Source organism: Acyrthosiphon pisum, chromosome A2, assembly GCF_005508785.2.
Source record: "Acyrthosiphon pisum isolate AL4f chromosome A2, pea_aphid_22Mar2018_4r6ur, whole genome shotgun sequence".
Taxonomy (NCBI): domain Eukaryota; kingdom Metazoa; phylum Arthropoda; class Insecta; order Hemiptera; family Aphididae; genus Acyrthosiphon; species Acyrthosiphon pisum.
Window position 1 is genome coordinate 102,515,424 of NC_042495.1, and position 21,821 is coordinate 102,537,244.

At 33.8% G+C, this 21,821-nt stretch overlaps 2 protein-coding genes across 3 annotated transcripts in view; one reads left to right on the top strand and one right to left on the bottom strand.

Annotated features, from left to right (window-relative positions):
* Positions 1 to 6: 6 nt before the first annotated feature.
* Positions 7 to 6,309, top strand: LOC100573206 (G-protein coupled receptor GRL101-like). Its single transcript, XM_029489276.1, has 4 exons — positions 7 to 211; positions 1,531 to 1,723; positions 5,939 to 5,987; positions 6,082 to 6,309. The coding sequence occupies exons 1-4, from the start codon at positions 32 to 34 to the stop codon at positions 6,149 to 6,151; spliced, it is 492 nt and encodes a 163-aa protein (XP_029345136.1). The 5' UTR covers positions 7 to 31; the 3' UTR covers positions 6,152 to 6,309.
* A 3,051-nt stretch (positions 6,310 to 9,360) lies between these two features.
* The window catches only part of LOC100162220, a 98,707-nt gene continuing 86,246 nt past the window's right edge, over positions 9,361 to 21,821 (bottom strand). For both annotated transcript variants that reach the window (XM_008185116.3, XM_008185115.3), the window contains 9 exons: positions 19,976 to 21,395; positions 15,743 to 16,109; positions 14,554 to 14,676; positions 14,146 to 14,286; positions 13,956 to 14,057; positions 12,350 to 12,511; positions 12,090 to 12,206; positions 11,640 to 11,741; positions 9,361 to 10,123 (listed from right to left, as the gene is read on the bottom strand). In XM_008185116.3, the coding sequence (XP_008183338.1) occupies positions 9,998 to 10,123; positions 11,640 to 11,741; positions 12,090 to 12,206; positions 12,350 to 12,511; positions 13,956 to 14,057; positions 14,146 to 14,286; positions 14,554 to 14,676; positions 15,743 to 16,109; positions 19,976 to 21,395 (2,660 nt within the window). In that variant the 3' untranslated portion in view covers positions 9,361 to 9,997. The remainder of the gene's footprint in view (positions 10,124 to 11,639; positions 11,742 to 12,089; positions 12,207 to 12,349; positions 12,512 to 13,955; positions 14,058 to 14,145; positions 14,287 to 14,553; positions 14,677 to 15,742; positions 16,110 to 19,975; positions 21,396 to 21,821) is intronic.

Consider the following 21,821-nt stretch of genomic DNA (forward strand, 5'->3'; position numbering starts at 1 on the left):
GCTGCTGTTGATATCTGGAAGCTATCTTTGGATGTTTTTCGTCGCCAAGATGACTCATCGCGCCACAGAGACCCTAATTCGACACCGGTCCCTCAGCGAGTCTGCGATGGCCTGGCGAATGAGTCTGTTGGTGGCTACAGACGCCGCGTGCTGGGTGCCCATCATAGGATTAGGATTATGGTCTTTGGCTGGATTCACCGTGCACCCACAAGTAAAAAATATACAACGTGATTATCTTAAGCGTATACTGTGTTTATATATATATCGCATCGAAATACGTGACGACCGCCGCACTATACATCTTTTTTTATTTTTTGGCTTCACAATTCTGTATGAATTTTGGTCACTGCCTTCACTGTCTGTACTCCAATCTCCTCGTTTCTGGATTTTATCTTCCCAATTCGTCACATCCAGTGTTTTCAAATCCTTCTTCACCCCATCTACTCATTGCTTACTTGGCCTTCATCTGAGTCTTTTCCCTGTCGGTTTCCCTTCAATTACAGCTCGTGAGTATATTGCACTTACATTTTATTAAAGAAAAAATTATATATAATTGACAATTATAAAGGAATTGAAGACAGTATTTAAAACGACATATTATGTTACTTAGATTTTTAAAAGGAAGTAGTTTATTTTGACGACTTAAACTGCGATATAGGTACTGTTTATTTAAATGGCGATCTATACGTTGATATAAAAAAATTTGGAACATGTTACTTTTTTCCGAACTTAAGTGTTGGTGACATACCTATTGATGGCTTTTTTATTACAAATTTTACTATTAGTGAATTTTGTGGTGGAAGGATTTTCGAGCGAACTTTAAAACTAAGCCAAATAGTTTACGGCACCGCCGAGTAACAATTTTGCCGAAAAAATGCAACTAATTTATTGAGTTTTTTAATGCAATAACATCACTGCCCTAATTATCAAGTATATAAAATACTACTATTAACATCTGGGGGAAATTTAAAGAATCGACGGTCAATCGTTTTTGATTTACACCAAAAAAATCAAATCAAATTTGTCAAAAATTGGCATTGCTTTGCTCCGAATCTAAAATAGCAAGAATCAAAGTCTAAAAATGATTTATTTCAAAACTTGTGTTAAGTATTGCTTTGTTTTTAATTATGTTACAATAATTAGTCATAGTATAAAAAATAGCTACCAATTCTGCACCCTACAAATTGTGTATGTGTTGCTGAAGTAACACTTGGACTATAATATAAGGTCGTCGCCACTGGTTTGAGGTATAATTTTATTTTGTGTTACCTAGTACAGACGTGAATCCTATATTGAATAAGTAACAATTAATAATGTATTACATACATTAGGTATACGAGATATTATACCGTTCGTTATTATTCATATCAATATAATATTATACTTGTATACAGACATCTTAACATTTAGGTACCTACCTACTATTAAAATGTATTTAAATATACATTTTTATTTTCATCAAAATATTTAAAACGTAAGACCCGCGTTAATCCGCATAAACGGCTCAAATTATGTATTTTATATTTTTAGGTGTTCGCTTGGGTGGCTGTTTTTGTGTTGCCTTTGAACGCGGCGGTAAACCCGGTGCTATACACACTGTCCGCGGTTCCGATAATCCGTCGTAGTGTTGTGTCAAACAGGAGGGCGGTGTCGCTCAGACGGTCTATGACTAACGATCCAAATCGTACAATGTCCACGACCATGGTGCCATCTACTGTGCAATGTACGGTGAACAGAATATACTTATAGTTAATATTCAACTATATATTGCATTACCGCTTGAATTTAAGTGAAAACGTACGAACCACAGGTTGTATCTGGAGACCGTATGTCTTTAACTGTTTTACACACTGCAATTACATTTATGAATGTCATGTCCTCCAGATTCACCTTGTGTATACCTATACGTTACGGGAAAAGTATGAATTTGGGGCAGGTGGTCAAAGTACGAAAACTCATGTTTTGGACTGTCAAAAAATAAAATGTGCACTTAAATAACCAAACTTCGACAGACAAATTAGCACATGACGAAAAAAAGTCATTGAATGAATTTGTATTTGCACTCATAAAAGGCCGAGGAAAATAAAGGAATAGCTAACACTTGGTTTTCTTAATTTTTTAACGAATTCCTTCATGGCCTCATACATTTATTTAATCAACTTATTTGCTTCTTATTTTTATTTTCGTCACTATAGAATATCACGACGAATATTTTATAGTCGATACGAAATTATCTATAAATTAGCATTATCAATATTTAAATATATTATTATATTATTTATAATAATAATTAAACAAATTAGCAAATTAGCATTATCAATATTTTTAATATTTAAATGTATATTATTTATAATAATAAAACGCACGCAATTTAAATGAAAAACGATAATAATTTATAATAATTTATACGTTGGCGCTAAATTCAAATGGGCCAATGAAATGAGTGTATTTATGTACGGCGCTGGGGCTATAGAGGCTTTGTTAATACGCAACCCGTTTGGCTGTTTGAATAAAATCAATACAATTTGAACTGTTCTTTGAAACTACGTTTGAGTAATGTTTAAAAATGAATTTGATATAATATTTTATTATTTTTTTATATAGTCGTTTTGGTAAGTAAAATAATCAGATGATACGGAAAAATATTTGGTGATGGTACTATAAACTATACGTCCCCAAGTACAATTTTGTTCAATTGTATACTTTAAATATTTTTGAAAAATATCATTATGTCCTTGGGGCATATGCTTTATTAGAGTCAAAATCAACGGAGATATTTGAAGCTATGTGGGGAAAACTAATTAAATTGTGTCCTTAAATAATCAAAAACAAAAAAAAATTGAAAGTGAATAATATATTTCATTTAAATTTTGAATGGCTTGTAGAATTCATTTTAATTGTTGTTATTTTCATTCAAGATAAAATTGGATTCGTGGTCGAAAAACAAAATATAAATTAATCAAAGAATATTTAAATCCAGAATCAAAATATTATTTTTGGCTAAAGAGCTTTTTGGGGTTAATTTTTTTCATAGGACGTTTTTTTTCTGTTAATTTCAACGTCGCGTGCGTAAGGCTGATTATAAGACAATGTATTATAGTAAAATTGTTTACCAAACATATACATATTAATTTATTTTTTAAGTTATTCGAAATGGTTAAGCAATAGACGATACTATAGTGTTACCTATACTGGTAGGTATTATAAAAAAATATCAAAGTTACCTAAGCCCAGTATTAAATAATACCATGACCAAGAGACTGGTATTATTAATTTTTTATCATAATTGTCACTATACATAAATAGGTATAATTTATTTTAAATTATAATGTATTGGGAAAAACAATTTCATTTTTATTTAAAATTGAGGTTTAAACAGGCAACTTTCTTTTTGGCCAAAAACTTAAATTTTGTACAATCAAAACAATTAATTTTATTTATTAAAAGTATTTGTAATTATAAATATTATAATCATCTTCTAAATCCTTCTCTCTATCCCTATCTCAAAAACGAATACATTGTGGCTATAAATGTGGCCATCCAAATAATAATATACCTACGTGTTATAATACATTGTTAAACACGTCTATCTAAAATAATGACGTATCACTTGAGTTACCATCTTACTTACCAGAAACTCGGAAATCGTCAATAATTATTACCTAAGCTGTACTTAAACTCGGTTAGCGGATACACGAAAATCAATAATTCTACAGATTCACTACACTTACTACTTACTAGTCTCTCTTACGAATTATATACTTAGTGGATAACATCTAACCTGTCAATCATTAATCACGTGAATAACAGCTTTCTAAACTTTTGGTTTGGATTTGGACGAAAACACGCTATTAAACTATAGACGCGACTAGACTTGGGATGGGGCAAAGAAGTGTTTAGCACTCCCAGTTTATTAGCACTGCCAAATGTCCCGTAACGTATTTTAATTGGATTTTCTAACTAACACAAAACTGTAGTCAAAACAATTTTATTTATAATAGCAATTTTTTATACAATAAATTATTCGCTTTGCAGTTTTAAAATATAAGAATCAACCTAATAACTATTTAAATATAATATTATGTATAATAGTAATTAATGTTCTGCTTATTCCAACATTAAACAATGATATTTACTTTCAAATTTGTTTGAAAAACTATTTAACTATAGGTAGTTAGTTTATGAAGCTTTACAAATTACTCTAATGGAACTTAGTTCTTTAGTTAACGTTTTTTAATGACTACCTATAAGTAATGTTATACATTAGAAATATATATATATATAGATATAGTTATAGATATAGAAATCTAAAATAGGGGGCAGGGCTATTTGTTTCAGAAAAAATACAATTATAATTTTAGTATGTACCGATAATCTATAGGTATAACATAAAAAATTATAGATAACATTATGGATAACAATGTTAACAATTTTATTTATATTCATAATTTATGGAACACATAATATGATTTTGTAGTAACGATTTGGCTCTTTAAAGGGAATTTTAATGTTAATTTAGTAGTCATTTCCAATGCTGGGAATTGCTGATTCCATAAGAACATAACTGAACTTATCAATTCTTAAATATGTTTATTGTCTTTAACAATAAAAATTCAGGGCTTAAATTAAAAAAAAAATATATCGTTTTTACATTTTCGGATAGTTAAACGTTCTACAACTTTAATGTTTCTCGTTATTGTACTCTCAAACTTTATTTGATGACTTCTGTTTATTGTTATTAATTATACCTAGTTATATACGTTATTTTAATTTTTTGTTTTCTGTTTAATTTTTTTTTTTTTTAATACATTTTATTGTTATTTTTGGTATAGAATTACACACTGTGATGTAAGAAATATAAAATTAGTAGAATTTGTTGTCCAGAGTGGGTTATTTTCAAGAGTAGGTTAATTTTCTTAGGGTATTTTTAGTAAGTGGCTGTAACTAGCGTAAGTTAGTGCTATAGCTTAGGTTTGAAATTTTTCATGAATGAATGATGAAATAATAGATTATTAAAAAAAAAAATTATATTATTATTTTTATTTTATTAATAATCCAACTTGAAATGGCGTAATAAAGTATTTAGTAGGTACACTAAACCACACTATCGCAGTTCTCTATTTTATTGAAATTTGAATTATAGAAATAAAATAATATTCTGTTAAATTCAATATTTATAAATCAAACAGGGATGAAATATTTCAAAAATATAAATTACTGTTAACATAGGTTTACAACTTTAAACTGTTCAGAGTTTTAAGACTACAAGAATCAAAAACAATAGTAATGTTAAGTTTGACGTAAAAAAAAGCACAGACCTTATTTCGAATAAAGTCAATTGCAATTTTTTATATAATATAACTTTATTATTTATTTTTAATCATTAGTTATGTAATATGTTTAATGATATATTATGATTATGATATTAGATTTTTTCGTTTTTCATTTATTGATTTTTTTTTTCATTATTTTCAGTTATAACGTTATAAATAACGTTTTGAAGACCTTAATATAATATAATTTTATCACAATAAACGGTTATTTATATTAATTATTATTATCTTTCATTACAATCAGTATATTTTATCACGTGTGTTTACATGTGTTTACAATTTATTAAATATTAATTTTGATCTACAGTGAATTTGATCTGTTTACATTTGGAGACTCGTAAATTACGTCTAGGAACCACGAGAAAGCTCATATAGAGTATGATTTTTCTTATTAGATTTTTTTTATTTACTTTAACCTACCTCCCACTCGTGTAAGTCACACATTTACTGTACTTCATAATATTATATACTTATTTATATTGCTTGGAATGTATCCGTTAATAATATTTATGTACTTTCGTTTTCCATGATAATAAATTATAGCTGCAAACTGTTTGATATACCTAAAATACATTTTGCTAATTTGTTTGTTTATATATATATAGATAACGGTGATAAAGTGACTTTTTCGTTAATAACAAAAATCCCACCCAGGTAAAAATAATATAGTTTCATAGTAATATAATATTACGATATCTAAGTGTTCTGATTTATATTATTATTTTAAAACCAACATATTATATTACAGAGGTCCGGAAATCGTCGAGACAGAAATGACCGCAAATGGCCGATCGATCACATTTGGAAAAATGATATGAATAATAATAATAATAATAATAATACTGCAATTATTTATTACGTGGTATCTGATCAGTGGTATATTTAAATTGGATTTAGGTGACTCGACGTCTGTGTTCGTATTATATACTAATATATATATATATATATATATATATATCAGTTTAAGCAAGTTACCTTATAAAAAGGAATTCGTTCCGTTCCTAGTTCTTTTTTTAAAAAAAGGAATTCGTTCTGTTCCTTGATCCTTAAAAAAAAAAATTTGTTCCTTTGCCGTTCCTTTGGAAAATGAACGAGTTTCTTTTTTAGTTCCAAATAAAATAAAAATTCTTATTTTAATCATTAATGTTTTTGTTTTTTTCGTATTATGCATACTTCTTTAATTTTTTTTTATAATAAAAGTATAATATATAATATATACAAGTAGGTACATATTTTATATGTTTATGAAATATATTATTATATATTTTGAGATTTTCTTCAAAATTAAATTTTTGGCTAACGTATGTCGATTGTCTTGACGTCGATATTCGATAATTATCACTAATTAGGAATATGCATTATACACATTAAAAAAATATGTCTTAATTTAAATTTTTACATACTTAACTGTGTAAATTATTGAAACTAGAAAGGAACGAGCAATTTTGTTATTTTTCCTTAAAAAAAAGAACTAGTTCATTTTCTCGTTCTTTTTTATAAAAAGGAATTCGTTCCAGGATCCGTTTCTTTTGGAACTCGTTCCTTCCAAACATTGATATATACAGTATGTCCCAGAAGTCCCTATCACCCTTAGTATCTCCGTGGAAAATAAATATATTTAAATGCAATTTTCTTACAGTAATAAGTATGGAAATTCTGATTGAATAACATAATATTCGATTTTTTTTTTAAAAAATTCAAAAATTATCAAAAATTTTTTTTAGGAAAATAAATTTATTAAATTTCCAAGATAGCCATTTTGTTGAACATATTTTTTAAAACAGTTAAAAAAAAAAAAAAATATTAAAATTTAATGAAAATCGCTCGAGTTAGGGCTAATTATTATTGTTAATTTCTAAGAATAATAGTTATGTTACCTATGCATACGGCATTAGCAAAATACGGTTCGCATGTTCATTATTACAATCACGCTGATTTTTCAGCTAAAATTAAAAATAATAATTAGCCCTAACTTGGGCGATTTTTATTAAATTTTAATATTTTTTTTTTTGAACTGTTTTAAAAAATATGATCAACAAAATGGCTATCTTGGAAATGTAATAAATTTATTTTCCTAAAAAAAATTTTTGATATTTTTTGAATTTAAAAAAAAAAAAAATCGAATATTATATTATTCAATCAGAATTTCCATACTTATTACTGTAAAAAATTGCATTTAAATATATTGATTTTCCACGGAGATACTAAGGCCTAAGGGTGATACGGGACTTCTGGGACACACTGTATATATATATATATTATATATTTAGGTTCTACGTCGTATATTTACAAATAATATGTAATTATCATTCCGCATTCGTGTACATCATATACTCATCCCTTTGCTCAAACATTGTGAATTCACTAGAGACATTAAAACGCACATAGCGAACGTGTGCACTATATACTGTTATTATTATTCTATAATATTATGCTCTGTTCGAGTTGAGTTTACTGGCTTTTACGCATGCCCACCGAGTACCACTACCGTGAAAACGATACGGCGCCACTCTGTGCTCACTAGTACACATACACCCCGTGATACCGCGATGTTCTACACCGGCGACTGTAGTCAATGGCATAATGTTATTATATTTTTATTTGTGGTTGGGGGGTGTTTGGCGACCAGTCTTTTGTCAGTCGAGTAGGTTATTGACATGAGTAGAGGATAATATAGTAGTATGATGTATATTGTATAATATATATATATATATATAATATATATTTATATATATTTTTATTAAATTCTATAGGTCTATTACATTATCTCACGAATTTTTTATTTGTTTTATGATTATATAGTTCATATGGCTTTTTTTTTTTTAATACTTATTGAAACCACTTACCTGATATGCTATGATTTTAAATATTTTATTGTTAATTACATTATATTGTCATATTATTGTTCACTATACTTGTTCACATGTCCTGCATCATAGATTACAATATTTATGAATAAGTACAAAATATGTACAATAATATAATATGAATGTAATATACCTAATATATTTCCATTTTATTGGGACAATATATTTATTTTTAGTTATTATAAACCGTTTAAATATATTAAATATATTCAATATTTGTGTAAAATCAACTGGATTTGAGACAAAAATTATTTTATGTTTATTATACCTATACATTTATATATTATTGCCGATTGTATACATTTGAGTTTTGATACAATTACTCAGTGACATATTTAAAAAATAATAGAAACGAAATCGCAAAAACACGAATACGCAGTAATATAGAAGAGGATAACGAAGAAAACAGCAAAATATTTATTTTTTCCAATTTAGCAACGGAGAATAACACGTTGGAAATTTTTTGATAAATATGGATACAACATTAAGAATATAAATATTAAATTAATTGAATATGATATATAAATATATAATGCAAGCTACATAAAATAAGAATAATAATTAAATTTAATAAATAAAATATATTGAAAAAAAATGTCTTTATTGAAAGTGCTTAAAAAATCCAGACATATAATAATATGATCAGTAGATGAGTGACATATCTGTTTTAATCCTATAAAACATTTAATCTGTTATTTTAATAAACGAGAAGAAAATTAAAACCACGTGCGATGATGGATTACTGAACATAACTCAGTACCTACCTAAATGTAATTTTTTGTAATTCATAACTATTTTTATTATATAAACTCTTTCTTAGCATGTTCAAGTGCATATACTTGACTTCATCGTTTTAAGAATGCTTTAAAATAAAAAAAATAAAAAAACAATAGTAAAATAGGCACTTACTCTAACGGCTCTACAGGGACGAAAATCTCGATACAGTTAAGTATTAAAAAGTAAGTGCATATATATAAGTTTTTAAGTTATTTTTTGTTTGCTCATAATATTTTTAGTTAGTAGAAATATTTATTTGTAAGTATAATTTACAACTTAATATTACAACAAAATATTATAGAATAGATGGGTAAAAAGTAAAAACCACAACACATTAAAACGCATATGCATTTATAATATATAATATGTATTTGTATATTATATTATATTATTATATTATACGTGTGTGTAATTTAAATAACATCAAGAATACTTAGTGAAAATAAATAAATAGCGAGCCATCAAAAATAGTTGATGTAACAGATAAAATAGAAATATCAAATAACGTCGAAAAAACAATCAAAAAGGAACATTATCCTAATCATTAATATTATTATTATATATATACAAGACATGTTTATAGTTTCACAACTTGACAGTTCTCTAATACATTTACACAAAGCAATGTTTAAACATTAGATTATTAGATTATTATATTAATGTATGTACAAATATATTTGTTTTTATGTATATCAATAATTATTTCATAATTCGGTTAACCAATTCCATGATTGCGCAAGAACAATCGCGTTTAGAACGATAAAATAAAAAAATACGAGTTAAATTTAATAATTTATAATAATAATAATAATAATAATAATAATAATATATTAAGTTAAAAAATAAATCGTCATATAATTGGTAACGACTGTCGATTTCTAATTGTATTTTTGGTAATACTACCTATACTACTACTTACTACTACTACTGACAATAATAATAATAATAATAATAATGTTGATAATCGTAGAACGATGACGCCGAATAAGCGCTGTGTTCGATGCGCCGGCGGTCGGGAAACTAAGTACAGTTTCTGTTGATCATGATGTTGGCCAGGGCATTTCGTCTCTTCCTCCAGCATCCGAGCGTCTGACAGTGATATTGCAGCTGTTTGTACCACATTTTCGTCTGCTCGCCGTCCTGGCCCTAAGCAAATAATAATAACAATCTTTGGTTTAATCCAGCGGTACCTATTCGGAGGAGTTTTATATTTTGCCAAACGATACAAATATAATATGATCGGAGCGGTTCAGCTTTGATTTCACGCGAAACTATTTTGCAGGCCACTCGCGGAAACGCGTCGACCTGACGACCTAATGCCGACAGTGTAAACGAAACAAAAAAAAAATTAATAAGTTCGTTGAAAATAAATATTTTTTTTCGGCCGAGCAGTGATCCCAATGTCGGTAGGGGCCACTCGGGTGAGTAGGCAATGGTCGACGCGAGGGCCTTGGGATATTGTTCAATATCGGGAAATGGAAAAATGTATATTTACATTTTAAATCACTTATGAGTCGTGACTTGGGGGTTCCAATTTAATCAATTTTTAAACATCGAACGTTGTAATAATTGAAGTCTGGTTTATTCAACACGTTGCATTCAAATAGGTACGTTCCAATACTTGTCCCGTATGCACATAAATTAAGTGTAAACGAGTAAGTATATATTTTCAAAATTTAAAACTTAAAAACCAAACTTAGATTTGCAATAAGCCAATAATATTAATATTATATAAATATATAATGCAGATATATATATGCACCATTTAAATTGTTTGTTGAAGAAGACATCTTTCAATTTTCAGGCTAATATGAAACTATTGATATTGTGTTAATATCTTATACAGAAATAAATATATATATGTATTTTTAATACTTTTAAACTAATATTGTAACAATATGTGAGGAGCTTTATATTCAATTTTCAAGCTTTTTGACCCAATGAATAAAATTGTATTGATATTTATAGAAAAATTACTAAAAAAATTGAAAATGTCCGTAAGCAGTTCAAAACGAGTCAAAATATTTTGAACATTTTATCAAGCATATATTTTAATATAAAATGGAAAAATAAAAATATGAGTTAAATTTCAAGTACTCGTGGTTATTCAATTTTTTTTTTTGATAAAAGTAGACAAAATTATGAGGAATCTTGTAAATATTCAAATCTTAGATATAATAAGAAATATTTTTATGAACTTCTAACTCAAGATAATTTGCGAATTTTCGTGATTTTTGGCAGTTTTGTCAAAGTTCGAAATTAAAAACTCATAAAAACTTATTGAGTTATTCAACATTGTTTATTAATTTCCACTAACAAAAACTTATGATGAACGTTGTATTACATTTTCAAGTTATTGTGTCGAACGAATTTTTTTAAAAAAAATAACAATAGCCGAAAATTTCATATGCCTATAAATGGCTCATCACGGGATACATAATATTTTGAAAATTTTATGGTGTATAGAAAATTATAATTTAAACACTCAGTGAAAATGTCATGTATCTACGGTAGTTTAAGGATATAGAAAGAAGGAATATCACAGCAGAGTTCAGGAGACATTTAAAATTTATTATACTCAGATATTGACGCGTATGACTTCGGAGCAGGACGTTTAAAATATGTTGTAAGAATTATGAGCGATGAATTCCCGAAAACTTACCTTCAGTATGTACGTGTCCTTGGTAGTAATTTCGTGCAGTTCGAAATAATCGTCCCAGTCGCTTTCACAGCATAATACGCACCGGTCCAAGTACATTGGTTCCTGAAGAAAATATAATTATCGATTAATAAATACCTAATAATACATATAATATATTATAAATTTAATAATTATTTTTATGCGTATTGAACCGTATTGGAAATTTGAATTGGAATTAAACGTTATCAAAATTCTCGTGATAGAATTACACATGTAACGCCATAATAAGCTCGTATATAATATTTATATTTTAAACACTCGAGTCAGTTCGTGAAACTCTCGCTGGAGAAACCTCTCACTCTTTCTCGAGAACGAGACGATATAGACGTCCGCTGCACTACTGCACGTCTGCACTATTATAGTGCCAATCCGGAATCGTAAAGTTTTCCGATATTTGTGGTTGTTACTTACCCGGAGCAAACTTATCCTGCCGCTCTTCTCCTTGAGCAACACCAGCGACGCGTCTCTGATGCCGTTCTGTCTGGGAAACGCTATGTCGTCCGCGTCCGGATTGTAATTGTCGTTGGGCTGAACACAAAGAAACGTAACCACACATTAATCACGCATACCTCATACTTTATACCAAATGCGCCCGTGTACGTAGGTACGCGACGAGCGGGCCCACGATATTATAATCGTTTGTATAATTTATTATATTTTTACGGACTCACCTTTCCCAACGTCACGATGATCGCGTTTATCGGCATCAGTTTGATGGTCCTACCGCCCCGCCGCCAATTGTGGTCCGACGGTTGTGTGTACAGCAGCCGACCCTCCATGGCGAACCGGATCTCTTCTCCGAGTCCTGACCATTCGAGTACGTCCACGGCCACCTGCCCGAACAACGAAAATGTATGTTAGACATAGGTCTACACGCGTGTGTTCGTTTGGCGTGACGAACTCGACTATTTATTCGGAGACGACTGTTAATCGTTAAAATAATATATACTACCCAGTATACATACATCAATTACTAGAACCTTTACAACTCGCCATCCTTAGAAATAGCTTAAAGTTGTATTTTTGTTTTAAATTAAAAAGTCACGTCATGTCCTGCCCTGTCCGCCGAATACCACCCAAACACCTCATCTTTTGTCCCGTTACTGTTTACAATATAGGTACATAATACGTTTGTACTCATTATACTAAATGTATGGGCCTGTCTACAATACACTAAACATCACCCAGGAGCTAGATAAGGGTAATACCTCTAATACGTTTCCGTATACGGATTTAAATTTCTGCAGGTGCCTTCGTTCTAAATAATTACGACTCGTCGAAATTAAAGTCTCCAAACGCTTATAATACGCGCGTATAATATGTAATGAGTCAATAATGACAATATAATTATTATTCCGTTGTAAATAAGTACAAGATACTTTATAATCAAGACACGCGTCGTCTCCATCAAAATACATTATACCATTGGAATATTTATTACTCTTTTTAGTCGAATATAATAATATAATTTCGTGATAAAAAATAATAATTGAAACCCCGAAATGCGACACATCCGTTTGTATAAGGTTAACCTAACCTAACACTTTTCAGTGGTCGATTTGTGCTGTTACTCCCTCCTAATTTCCCCTCTCGGTATATATTTATCTCCTTTTATATTCGTCCTTGGTTTTGGTGTGGGTTGGGGCTCAACCTTACCGGACGTACGCGATTGTCATTTTCCTCACTAACGCCTGCTTGATAAATAATACTGTTTTCATCACCGATCAGCTCTTTCCACTTATCACTTATGAGTTTGCCTTTCTGCAGTTTTCAAGACGGTGAAACTAATCGAGAAATTTGCAACGTCGCATCCGACGAGGGGACATGACTCTCTCTCTCACGCGACTACGCTTTAAAACTGTCCTCTTCCTCGCCTTTCTCATTATCTACGTATTCGAAAATTGGAAAATATTTTTCCCACTAACTTCCTTCACGTGACGTTTTTTTTAACGTAATTCATCTTCATTGACACTCTAGGGTCAGGTTGAAAGTGACGAAAAATAGTCATTTGCTTTCGGCACAATGTATAATAATAATAATAATAAAAAAAATGTATTTTAAATTTCGAATAGCATGCGACGTGCTCTATACTGTCAAAGTGTAAATTTTTTTTCAATTGACCATTTATATATTAACAAAAAGTAAGGTAGACGATAATAAATTATAATAAATATTCCATCAGATATAAATAAACACCAGTTTTTTTTTTAAAAGTATACTTAGTTTAAATAACAACAGCTGAAGGCACTACGGCAGTGCGGTGAATGTTATTATTACCTTGCGGAATTTGATGTCGGCCAAGTCCTCGTTGTCAGGCCTCTTGCCGTTGATCGCGTAAATTTTTCGCCACAGTTTCGTGGAACTGATGTCTTTGGCCAGCTGCGGACAAACGGGAACGTGCAATAATGGTTTGTGCGAAGAAAAATTTACGAGCAAAACAAATAATATTCGCGCAGAAGGCACTCACGGAGTTTATGTGTTCCAGGTGCAATTGTATCTTGTGCCTCGCTTCGTTGAGCGTCTGCCGAGCTTCCAGATGGTGTTCGGGCGTGACTTTGTACAAGCGGGCCAACAGCAGCGGATACTTGGTCACGCGTTGGACGGGCACCTGCGGTGTGACAGACGGAAAACCGAAAAGAAAAAAACCGATTACCATCGTATTTTACGATTTTGGATGATAATAATAATTATATAAAATAAGGCGCGACGACACGTCGTGCACGCTGAGCCCCGTCGACGCACGACTCCCCTTATCGTCTGCGGCGCGTGACACGGTCGCCTGCACGCGTACGCGCGCGCCCGTATAAATCGTCACCGATGCCCCGCAGCCGTATCGATATAATAATATTATAACATAGCCGTGTTGCAAGCTCACCATTAGGAAACTGTTGAGGTTCATCCGGCGGAGCACGGCGTTTTCCATCTGCGACACCCTCAAGAATATGCGCAGCAGCTCTTTCTCCTTCTCCAGGTTGGCGAGCAACAAGGCGGCGTTACCCTGTGAAACGAAAACGTCGTTACGCGAACATAAAAGTATATGAAACTCGTGACTATATCATCGGACCGTCGCCCGACAGAACTTTCACTATAATATATTATAATATATGGTGCACGCATGATTGACCACATAGTTGACGGCTACAGGTGGGCATAGGCGATGGTGCAGTAAACATCATCGGCGTGTAAAATGTAAGCGTGTAACTTTATCGCACTTTTCTGCTACCGCGAGACTAATGTGGACTATTTATTACTCAGCTGAGAACAAGTTTCTAGTGGTATGTCAGGATATGTCTAGACATGTACAGGCGTAAGTGCTGCCACCGTAAGCAACTATCGTACATTGTTTTCAAAACTTAAAATGAATAACTTTTACTATATTGTTCAGGACTTTGAATGATAATATATTTATGGACTTTTTATGGTATAAAATAAACAGTGAGACACTCATTATTTCAGAAAACATCAAAGTTTTTAAAAACATTTACATGATTTTAAGTTCTTACAAAACAAAATGTTTGGTAAAATAATATATTTTTTACTATTTTTTTAAAAGTTCTTTACTGTTTTGAATGACATTATACATTTTTAATTTCCTACTCCGAAGCAGAAATTGTATTCAGAGTATTTCGATCAATAAAAATCAAACTTCAGGAAGTTAGTAAGTGTATTTAAACTTAAGATGAGCTGAGTTATGGACTTAATGTCGAGTGGTTCTTCTTTAAAAATATGAAAATAATGTTGACAATAAATAGGTAGGTAATGTAATATTCTTATAAACATTTTAGTTTTTAAATACCTATATGGCTATATCTACCTATTACCTATATACCTACAATTATGTTAGAAAAATATTTTCGAAAACGTTAATAGTTTTCTAAATAATGAGTGTCTTACGTTATTTGCGATTACTCGGTAAATGATGCGAACGACGTTAAGTCATCAATGTATAATATTATATTGGTTGTCGACATCGATCCTGCGGTCACGACACGATGTCAAACGCGGTATCGTATAGGACATAAGTTAGGTTAATGGTATATATTATATATATATATATGACGTACTTGACGGGTGCAGTACGACTGGAACGCGTGCAGCATGGACGGTGACGCTTCCAGGAACAGCCGGCCGATGTTCACTGTGAGCAGGTCATCGTCGCCCTGTTCGACGGCTATCTCGTATGCGTCGCGCAGCTTTTGCGACAGGGCGGCGCTGTGCTCCTTCAGCTCGGCCACGTTTAGGAACACGGTGGTCAGCTGGTCGGCGTTCAGCAGACCGGCCACCATCATGGGCCGGTAAAACTCCTCGGTGACGATATCCAGGTCTCTGCCGTACTTCTCCTCGGTCTCGACGATTTCGGCTATGATCTCCCGCCGCTCGGCCCTGCGTTTGTGACACTTGCGGCACACCAGCGGAGCGAACATGATGCCACTGCGAACGGTCAAAGACAAAAACGGTCGACGTTATAATTAAATCGCATATAGGTACCTCTTCTTGGTAAACGGTCACTTTGTACGGTCCATTGTTTAAAATGCATAACTCTGGTTACTTTGTACGGTCGTATAAAAATGAATATTGCAGAACGTGGAAACTTTGTACAGCGGATGAGTAAAAATATTAATTTCAGAATCGGACACTAGTCTATGTTATGTCTACATAATACGTGCAAAAATAAGTAAATAAATGTTATTAAGTTTGATGAGATTTAAACATTATTTTATTTATTTAGCTAAAATAGTTAATTAAAATATTATAATTGGTATTCAAACAAGTCAAAATAATTAGTTTTTTAAATGTATAGGTTAGGCAACAACCAAATATTATAACTTTGTGCTATAGTATATTTATAAATTATAAATGTATTACCAAATTAGATAATATGCCAAATAGTATTTAAAATTAGGAACATTTTTAATATAATTGGTCATGCCTTCAAACTTGCTTAATATATTATATATACTTTATATAACATAGTACAAATTGTCCGTGTTCTGCAATCCATAAAGTCATACCCGCGAGAAGAAGTGTCCGCGTTTCGTATTTTTAATGTTCGACCGTACAAAGTGACGTAGAACCATTCTTCTTCGTTATTGCTTAGGTTTCCTCCCAACCCGGCTCACTTAAATTTATTACCAGTTGAGACCAAGGATTAATATAGTAATATTTTTATAGGCGAGAAAGGGCAGATTTTGCTTCAGCTCGGCGTATTTATTCTGAGGTACAAATATTTAAGGCATATTTTCTTTATGGTATATTATGTTCAATTGGGGTAATATAGGTTAAGTTATTGGGGAAATATAACATATTTTAATTTCAAAGGCGAAGAGGCGAACAAATTAAATAAAACCGTATGGCACTGAAAAAATCAATATTATTAGTACATGGACCATATTATTATCATACCACCGTGAATATATTATAGAGGTATTAATCACAGTTTATGAAGAATTGTGTACAAGACAATAGAGTATAAATAAACGATTTTTGTAGTTTTGTCAACAGTATATATGCGTCAGTGCCTACGCCATCGAAATTTGAGCCACGATTTTGACGCTCCGAGCAGCCTTTTTTGCTTTAGGGTTATTAAAATAATTGTACTGTCTTGTAATATTGTATTTATTTACGTTACAAAATAGGGTATTTTATATGTATATGGAATTATATTGCTTCACATATTATTGTATATATGAAATATTTAATTTATGTTATTTTAATGTCTCCTCGATAAGGGGTGTCAAATATATTAAAGATGAACCTCGATAAGTCGAAAACGTTAATAAATTCCGTTCCTTTGCCTAATCTAACCTAAGCTAACATAAGCTTAGTAAGTCTATAACTTCGACCAGTAGAAATAACTTAATTTCCCTTGAATCTCAACTTATCGAGGTTCCACTGTATATTGCTCCAGGGTGGCTCTGATCCTTAATCCGACTCTGCTTGTTATATCGAATTAAAAAAATATTACAACGTGTAAAATATTTTTCTGGATAAATGACAATCAAACATTTAGGAATTTAATTTCCAGCACGACTACAACATATATATTTAACATTATTATTGCTGCTGCAGTTGCCGGCGATCGGAATAAAAACGAATGATACACATGGGTAAGGTCAAATCGTAGGTATTTATTTTTGCCAAATTGCACTCGGGACAGAAAAAGGTAATGTTCGAATTGCACTAGGGTTCAAAAAAGGTTATCGCGCTCGTTCCAACCGGCCATTACGCAAAACCTATTTATTAACGAACATCAGTCGACGGTCGGAAAAATTATTGGATTTTTTAATATATGAATTCTATTGTTTTTACTATAATATAATAATAATTACACATTATTATACAGGTTCAATTTAAAAATATGTATTCACGTTTATTTTTAAATTGGTCACTTGTCGTTGTAAAACTAAATCGATAAACACACACGCGCACACACATGGAATTGCCGACTAAAATGAATATTCGTTCTAAGTTTTACGGAACGATCGGTCCGATTACACAATTCAGACACATATTAGGTTTAGACGCTGTTCGACAATCTACATACACATACAGCTGTGCGTCAAGAACGGCTTGTCTTTAGGACGTCTCATCAATCTCGAAAAACTATATCAGAAAACTGCGCTCTCGGATGATATCGTTTCGTTCATCACGGAGACGCGTAGAGGAACACCTCTAGACTTCACGAAGCATGATATTCCTGTATGGGGTTTTCACGGTGCAGCGGGAAACCGCGGCGGCAGAGATTAACAACTATACGTGCGTTGAGCGCGTAAATATTACAGACGAAAATAATGATGACGACACGTATCTACAATAATACGTTTTTTTCGGCCGGACGGATATTGAACACGGCACGTGACCCGTTCGGTAATATAATAATAATAATAATAATAATAATAATGATAATAATGGTAATAGTAATAAAAAAACACAATGACGACGTACGGGTATACCAACGGAGACGTCTATTGCGGGCTGCGATTCGAGGGTTTACGGCCGAGCTGAGTGTGCGTTTTTAACTTCAAATCGACTTTATACATACGCGCGTATGATATTTAAGTAACGAGTAACGACTATACCTGCCTATGGCTGGATATTGTAAATATATATAGGTACCACGTGCACGTGCGTTACTTTCTCGTGTATATTGCATGCGTAGACGAAATATATTATAATATTATAACATCAAAAACGTGACTCGACAAGAAATGTCGTCTCGGTCGATCTCCTCACACCGAGAGCTCTAGTATACGAGAGTCGTACCTATACATTACTCATCATCCGTGGGGGCTACGCCAGTGCCGCAAATAGGAAAAATGTTTAGGGGGGGCTCAAGCCCCAACACATTTTTTTTTAAATTATAATTTATAGGTACATACTTTTAAGAATGGTATACTATTATTTTTTGAGGGTGATTTTTGGGGGGGATAAGCCCCTTCAGCCCTCTAAGCCACCCCCCCCCCCCTATTTGCGCCACTGGGCTACGCCAAGTTCTGAAAATATGCAGTTTTGTAGGGAATATTTCGCTCCCCCCATTACCTTTAGATCGCGTAACTATACCTATAAGTTATAACTTATAAGTATTAAATTAATAAAATATCCCTATAATGATTACTAATTTAAAAACATTCAGTATTAAGTATTAACCAACCAAATATTGAAATATCTCAACATCCAAAACTGAACGGACCCGGGACCACCAACCCAGTTACAAGGGTATCACCGAGGCAACGCAATACCAGCGCTCACAGTATAAGCGCCGCCACTGATCATTACCTAAATTGTATTTAGCACGCCACACGCGCCCGACTTATATATAAAACGCGTATTAATAGTCAATGCTTAAGAATAAATAATGCTTAAACTATACTCATATGACTCAAATGATATTCATAAACGAGACTTTGGCTTAAGAAAAAGAAAAGTATTACTTAAATTATGGTTGGTAGAGACCTACGTAGGTACATTATGTACATAATATTATGCATTGCTTCTAGTTATTATCGCAATTTTTTTTTAAATTATCAAAATTAGCTTAAGCGATACTCATCCTTAAACATCGACTAAGAATAAGACCCTTAGGCCGGCGTCACATATAGCTGTTTAAACAGCGTTGCGTTGCTCCACGGTTGAAGCGCGCGGTTTGGCGCTACCCGTCTATTTTTGGCTGTTTCAATATAATTCCAAAAACGTGGCGGTTTCAACGACTATTTGTGGCGCAGCTCTTATATCTACGTCTGCCACGATAATTTTTCCTGAAAATCCTGCCCAAATCGTTTAATGAAGCCCGCACTCACCCGTCCGTCGTCTGTATCTCGACGGGCTGGTCGCAGTCCTCGCAACTGTGCTGGGTCTCGTGCTGCTGTTGCTGTTGCTGTTGCTGCTGCCACTTGCTCCGCGAGCTCTGACTGGTCTCCGAGCCCACGCCCGAATCGTTTCGCTCGATTTCCACCGCAGCCCTCTTGGCCGCGTCGGCTGACTGCAGTATCGCGGCCACAGCGGCCGGGCCGCAGCCGCCGTACGACGACGACTCTTCGCCTGAGTCGTTGCACGCACCACCGCCGCCGCAAGAGTCAGACTCGGCGGCTGCCTGTTCGTCGGAGACAACCACAAACTTCGGGTGTAAGGCGGACGTGTCATGCAGCGAGCCGCACCTGCGTTTCGCGTCCACCAGATAGTTGATGATGTCATACTTGGTGGCGCCCTCGAATATTGACCGGCACGGTAGTATGGCGGCCGGCTCGTGGTCGGCGCGGTCGGGTGGCGGGCACGAGGGCAGTGGTGGTGGCGTGGGCGATTCTGATATCTCCTCGTAGATGGGCTCGGCGTCAGCCACCATTGCGGCCGCGGCCGACGAGGAAGTGGATGAGAACGATGACGAGGACGCCGATGACACCGACGAGTAGGACGCGTCCTCCTTAGCCGAGGCGTAACACGACTCGGAACTGGACTCGGTGTCGGACAGCGGTTGGACGGCCATGTGGTGTTTCTCAATTTCCGACACGCGGTACGGGCTGACCAATGGCGTGGTGCCGCTTCCACTGGACCTGCGTCCACATACGTGCGGCGTCACGTCCAGGCGTGCAGCCTGCACCGGGTCGTAGTTCATCCGGATGAAGTCGGACATCAGGCTTCCGGCCCGGTCAACCACAGTCACGTTGCTCCTGTAATTTCCGCTCCTGCCCCCCCGGCCCGTGTTTCCAGTCGGCCCGATGCTGATGGTCACCTTGTTGTCGGATGACGCGGCGTACGCCGCACCGCCCTCACCGATGATCACCGACGTCTTCAGTCCCGGACTCGAGTTGATGAGTATGGACGTCTTCTGTTCTGGTTCGACCGGATATTCTGGGCACGTTCCGAGTTCATCGGATGGCGAAACTTGCACCACCGTCCTGTTGTTGTTGTTGTTGTTGTTGTTGTTGTTGTGGTCGTCGCCATTGTCCACGCTACCGTCGCCTGTTCTTCTTCCACAAAGAAACAGTTCGGTGATCGTCGGGGTCGACGTCGACGGAGGTGGCGGTGGTGGAGGTGGTGGTGGTTCAGCCGGCCTGTCAAACGCCACTCGACTGTCCGGTCTGTTCTTGTGCCGCACGTGGATTCGCATAGTGTCGTTGAACACGGTCACGTCGTCCGACCCGGTGGAATTTCCGGAGTTTTGTCTGTCGCTTAGGCTCCTTTTCAGTTTCCGTTCGACTGCTGCCACGATCGCTTCCGGTACTGAAAATAACACAAGTTTTATGAGTATCGTATATGGTGAAACTATAGGTTGATGGCATTTTTTGGTGGTGTAGGGGGGGGGGGGGGTATTACTTATGAGGGGGTCCACGTGAATTGGAAAGTTCGATTAATTTACCATGTGTTTTACGTAAATTGGAACTTTTACCAGCCGCTGACAAGACCCAAAGCAAATGTTTTTCGCTCATTTGTTCACCTTGTGTAATATTTTTTATATTGGTACTTATATTTGATTATACGAATTATACACGTGTATATAAAAATAATGATCACAATAACAGTGCACGTGCCCAAATCACCGTTTCTACTGTTTATCATGTTATAATTGTTACTAATTTAAATCTCGTGATTTGCGTGAATTGCCAGAGAACCTACCACGCCTACATTATTAATAATATATAGTTGCAC

Excerpts from the sequence above, each read along its gene's own strand:
- LOC100573206 (XM_029489276.1), top strand. The coding sequence starts at position 32 with ATGTTTTTCGTCGCCAAGATGACTCATCGCGCCACAGAGACCCTAATT. Across the intron at positions 1,724-5,938 it reads GGTGCCATCTACTGTGCAAT|ATAACGGTGATAAAGTGACT; the intron begins GTACGGTGAACA and ends ATATATATATAG. Across the intron at positions 5,988-6,081 it reads ATAACAAAAATCCCACCCAG|AGGTCCGGAAATCGTCGAGA; the intron begins GTAAAAATAATA and ends ATTATATTACAG.